Raw genomic sequence first — 5,752 nt, forward strand, 5'->3', positions numbered from 1 at the left:
AGGAGGGTTGGGGCGGGGGCGGAGGGGTAGCTAGGTGGCGCAGTGGATAAAGCACTGGCCTTGGATTCAGGAGTACCTGAGTTTAAACCTGGCCTCAGACACTTGAAACTTACTAGCTGTGTGACTTTGGGCAATTCACTTAACCCTCATTGCCTTGAAATTTTTTTTTTTTTAATTAAAAGGAGGGTTGGGTCACAGCAGGTGGGCTATGTCCAGAGAAAGGTGAGAATAAAGTGGATGGAGGAAGGAAAAGAAGTTTAGTCCTTACCAAACTTCGGTCCTGCCATGGTGGAAAGGGAAGAAGGACCAAGGTTCCCCCTCACTCCCTCACTTTCTCCCTCATTACTGCTCCCACCTCCCCTAAGCCACACCTGTGATTTGCCACGTGTATCTTCAAACTCCATTGCCAAAAGCTCATATGGGGGTTCTAATCTTTGCAGTTAGGTCAATTCTCCTGCCTCTAGCACAAGGCCCATTTGAAACTTTTTTTTTTTTACGGTGCAATGAGGGTTAAGTGACTTGCCCAGGGTCACACAGCTAGTAAGTGTCAAGTGTCTGAGGCTGGATCTGAACTCAGGTTCTTCTGAATCCATGGCAGGTGCTTTATCCACTGTGACACCTAGCTGCCCCTGAAATTATTTTTGAAGGAAACTATTTCCCTAAAAGAATCCCGAGTCATCTAGCAAAAGTCCCCAAGTTCCAAGATTCTCACTTGGTCATCACACAGCCTTGCCTTAGACTCCCCTCCCCAAATTCTCACCACTGACACCTTGCCTTCTCCTCAGACTTGGGAACTCCCCCAAGTTCTGTCCCTATACCCCCTACCAGGAAATTATCACCAGTCATAATCAATATTGAAATCAATAACATTTTATTGCCATTGTAAGCCACTCTCCAAAAAGACCTTCTGGCAGATAGACAGATAGTCCTGACAATCTCCCCATCCCCACCCTCAATTTTACCACTTATTTCTCTGAACCCGGTACATGTTTCCCCTTCCCAGGAACCAGGGACTCATCTATTCTTTCTAGTGAGTCAAGGAGCTAAGAGCCCTGGACGTGGCTGTACTTAGCCAAGCCTTAAGGAGGGCAAACTAAAAATGGGCTCAGAAGGACTCTAGAATAGCCCGAGGTAGGAGCCAGACAAAGAGGATGAACTTGAATGGACTCAGGGTGCTGCTGCTGTTGACCACTTTCTCAACCCAGGCACTGTAGAGGGCAACACTGGTGAAAGTTCTGGTCTTGATTCCTGGCATACAACCATAGTCCCAGTTCATGATCCCAAACTGGTAATAGATATCCTGAATCCGACATATGAGGGGGCCACCTCGGTCACCCTGGGGAAAGAAGAAAGGCCAGTGAGGAAGTGGTGAGACTTCCACATGGGGTCTAGGTCTATGAATTAGGGAAGCTTAGATCCAGTGTGAATTCTTGGGTTTGGTGTATGATACTGGGTATACTTGGGTTTCTTTGGAGTCATTAGGGAAAGAGGGGTGGCTGAGTAGTATTGGTTTGTCTCTTACCATACATCTTTCAGCTGGATAATAAGGCATGAGCACACAAAGCACATCATTCTGGTAGCTTTCAGAGTTAATGGGACGCCCCGAGGAGCCTGGAACGTTTTCACACCTGTCTAAGTCAGTGATTTTCACTCTTCCCTCCCGAAGTGCCAGGGAACCTTGTAGAGCTAAAGAAGCGTGACAGAGAGCCATCAGTCTTGAAATGAGTGAGGGACATTGAGAAGTAACAAACAGGCTGTTGTCGACTCTTGTGTGGCTTAATAGTTTCATCATAGGGGCAGCTAGGTGGCACAGTGGATAGAGCACCAGCTCTATCAGGAGGACCTGAGTTCAAATCCATCCTCAGACACTTGACACTTACTAGCTGTGTGACCCTGGGCAAGTCACTTAACCCCAATTGCCTCACTTAAAAAAAAAAAGTTCCATCATAACGCAGGAGTCCAGAGTGGCCTAGCTAGCCACACCTCCTGGCCTCTGCACAGCTACTCCTGTGGTGCCCACTCGGCCTCCTGGCCTCCTCTTTATGCTGGGATTCCTATCTTCTTCCATGTTGCCTTCCTCTAGCAGGGCTTATTAAACTTTTTCCACTCATGAGCCCTTTTCACCTGAGACATTTTTACACGACCCTGGGTATATAGTTATATAAAATAGGCATACACAACCTTTTACTGTTGTGACCCCACATTCAGTTATGTGACCCCGTATGGGGTCGTGACCCACAGTTTAAGAAGCTTTGCTCTAGGGGTGGCTAGGTGGCGCAGTGGATAAAGCACTGGCCCTGGATTCAGGAGTACCTGAGTTCAAATCCGGCCTCAGACACTTGACACTTAGTAGCTGTGTGACCCTGGGCAAGTCACTTAACCCCCATTGGCCCCCCCCCCCCAAAAAGAAGCTTTGCTCTATAGACTTCCCCACAACCCAAGGGAAAAAAAAACCAGGTGTGTTCCTTTGAAGCTCTGGAGTACTTCTGTCTTTCATGGATGGGAGTTTGCCTGAGGTTCTGGGAATCAGAATCCCACCAACAAAACAGTGAAATCACATGATGCCACAGCCTGGCATGCAAGACCCTTCTCAGCCAGCTCCCATTCCATCTTTTCATCCTTGCCCTCCAATATGGACATTCTTCTTTCCCTGGTCAGCCTCACTGCCTCTAGAGATGTTTCTGCGCCGCCCTCCCTTCCCCCCACTCCCCCTTGCTTATGCTGCGCCTACTTTGTCACCTCTCCATCTCTCTACCTTGAGAATTACATCTTCCGTCCAACTCCTTCCATAACTCTGTGTTCTCTCTTCTTGGAATTTACTGCCTATATCACTTATATTCTAAACCATTTTTGGATTGGAATCCTATCTAATATTGCTACCAAATGTTTCATGTCTAGTTTGCTCAGTGAAAAGGAAACTCAGTAGTGGCAAGTCTTGCATCTTATGCCTCTTTGTACCAAGTGCCTTGAACAGTGCTGGCAAGGTGGCATCCTTTCTAGATAATAATCACAGATGTCATTTTCAACTTTGCAGAGGGCTTTCTATACTTTATAAAGAACTGTCCTGGTGTAATGCCAAAGAACTTGACTGAATCCGGAAGAAAAGGATCAGATCTTGCCTTTGACACTTCTGATTGTAAATTTAGAGTTGGAAGGGAACTTAGAGGTAACTGAGCACCCCGCCCCCCATTTTACAAATGAGGAAACCAAGGCCCTGAGAAGTTAAGTGACTTGTCCAGGATCACATAGTTAGTAAGTGGAAAAGACAGGATTGGAAAATAGGTCTTCCTGACTTTAAGTCCAGCATTCTCCCTACAACACCATGTTGTCACTTATTTGCTATGTGACTCTGGGCAAATCACTTCATCTCTGCCTGAGCCTCAGTTACCTCATCTGTAAAAGGGGGTAATAATAGCACCTACCTCACAGGGCTTGTTGTAAGGATCGAATGAAATAATTTATATGACGATCTTTACAAACCTTAAAACAGGATATGAACATGAACTCTTATTATCTCACTTGAGCATCATCACACCACACAGTTACTGCTGGTGTTATTATGCGGTGGGTACTTCAGGAATAATTATCTCCATTTTACAGAAGAGGTGGCAATGTTTTCCTTCCATGAGACACTATACCACTCTCTCCAATGTACTGCTTCTCTTCCCACCAGTTTGCAAAACACCAGTTTGAACTGAACTGACTTTCTTCTCAGAAGTTCCTGATGGGTTTCCTGGGATGGGGATGATGCTTTGAGATTCTGTTGCAATTTCTGTGAGGGTCTGGGAAATAAACTAAAGGGTAAAAGAAATAAATGGGATCTCTCATCCAAACAATGTTGGGAAGAAGGGAGGGGATGGCTGCTGGAAATCCAAGGCCCTCCCAGATTGATGGCAGTGGGCTTGGCCTGCCTAGTGAGGGAGGTGGCTGACCTTTTAATGGTGTCACCTAAACAAAATAGTCCTAGTACCCTGGGATAAGACTTACCTTGAGTTTCTCCTAATTTTCCCCATCCTGTTATCCAGCACTGTCTGATTGTTTTCAATTCCCAGGGTCCTAGTGGGATGCAGATGGGTGAAATATGTCTTCGGTATGGGATTTTTTGGCTCATCTTTACTAAGGCAATGTCCCCAAACTCATAAGGCATATAGTCAGACCTAATGACGATTTTAATCACCCTGGGGAAATATTCTTGGCTCTGTAGAAATGTGGCCATGAAGCGGGTGGTTGGGTAGGCATAGATGGAACCAATCATCACGCTGTAATCCCATGTTTTATTGGACCTGGTAGGAAAGAGAGTAGATACCTGATGGCTTTAAAGAGAGTCAAAGCCCAGAGGCCCTTCATTGTGGACCTCCTCGGGTCTGTCCTGACTTTTCTCTAGCCCCACCCCTAAGTAAGCACTTACAATCGGAAGCAACTGGCTGCTGTTATTATCCACTCTGGCTGGATGAGGGAGGCACCACACCAGTGCTTGCCTTTATATCGAAGGCTAGCTTGCCATGGCCAACGCCCACGCCGCGGTTCAATAGCAAAATCCCGGGCTCTGAGCTTGGGACGTCCACATACTGTGGGGGGAAATAAAGATCTCCTCAGAAGGGGCTTCCTGGCCTGCCCCACCCCCTTCCAATTTCTAGCCAACTCCATCTGAGGAGCTGAATATGCTGTCTTTCTGTTTTTAGTTAGCAGGTCATGCCTATCTCAAGGACTAGGCCTCTCTTTCTTCTGAGATCCCAGGCATCCCACTCCTCCGTTCCACTTCCTAACATCTCTTAAATGATGCCCGTTCCATTGCCAGGATACATGCTCCTCTACTCTCCTGCCAAAAGTCTTACCTTCATAAATATCTTTATCTCGTTCATCTGGCAGAGGGGTCAAAGGAGAGAAGAGAAAGTTGTTATTGGACACAGACTTTTCTCAGTGACAAAGTGTGTGTGTGTGTGTGTGTGTGTGTGTGATTTACATTGGGACTTGGGTTCTTTTCTACTCAAACCTTGTGGAGTGGGGTGGGTACTGCTGCCTTCAGCTCTGCCCCCTATATATATTTTTTGTTTACTGCTGCCCTCAGCCCTGCCCCCTATATCTTTGGGGGGGGATTACTGCTGCCCTCAGCCCTGCCCCCTATATCTTTGGGGGGTTACTGCTGCCCTCAGCCCTGCCCCCTATATCTTTGGGGGGTAACTGCTGCCCTCAGCCCTGTCTCCTATATTTTTTTTGGGGGGATTACTGCTGCCCTCAGCCCTGCCCCCTATATCTTTGGGGGGTTACTGCTGCCCTCAGCCCTGCCCCCTGTATCTTTGGGGGAGGTTACTGCCGTCCCAGCCCTGCCCCTGGCCGGGGCCTGGGGTTCAGGGGGCTGTCCCTGCTCACAGGCGTGGTCTGGTTGTAGCAGCAGGGACAGCAGGAAGGCCAGGTAGGCCCAGCCCAAGGTCATCCTCATCCTGAGCTCCCCAGCCCTTCCCTCAGCTCTGGGTCAGGGCCTCCCCTTCCCCTCACAGGGCCCTTCTCTGCACTCCAGCGCCTCCTGTAGGCGTGGTGGGCTGGTGGCGCCTGCAGCCTGGGTCCCAGCCAGGAGCAGGAGCCTCCCTCCTGACTTGGGGCCCTGCTGAGCACGTATCTCTGCCTGTGGGCAAAGGCTCCTTCCCAGCCCAGCTGACCCCCTCCCGAGCTCTAGGCCAAGACAATTATTTATATAAATTGATATGTATTTGTTATTTATAAAACAGTTATTTAAGGAATTAAAATACTAAGT

At 48.1% G+C, this 5,752-nt stretch overlaps 1 protein-coding gene across 1 annotated transcript; it reads right to left on the bottom strand.

The window, feature by feature from the left end:
* Window positions 1-1,105: 1,105 nt before the first annotated feature.
* On the bottom strand, window positions 1,106-5,440 carry LOC122752886 (serine protease 41-like). Its single transcript, XM_043999849.1, is given in 9 exon segments — window positions 1,106-1,336; window positions 1,523-1,686; window positions 1,984-2,077; window positions 3,671-3,770; window positions 3,772-3,794; window positions 4,178-4,283; window positions 4,409-4,568; window positions 4,836-4,862; window positions 5,371-5,440. Coding segments are annotated over 9 exon segments (975 nt in total).
* Between the last annotated feature and the right edge of the window lie 312 nt (window positions 5,441-5,752).

Source organism: Dromiciops gliroides, chromosome 1 (assembly GCF_019393635.1).
Source record: "Dromiciops gliroides isolate mDroGli1 chromosome 1, mDroGli1.pri, whole genome shotgun sequence".
Taxonomy (NCBI): domain Eukaryota; kingdom Metazoa; phylum Chordata; class Mammalia; order Microbiotheria; family Microbiotheriidae; genus Dromiciops; species Dromiciops gliroides.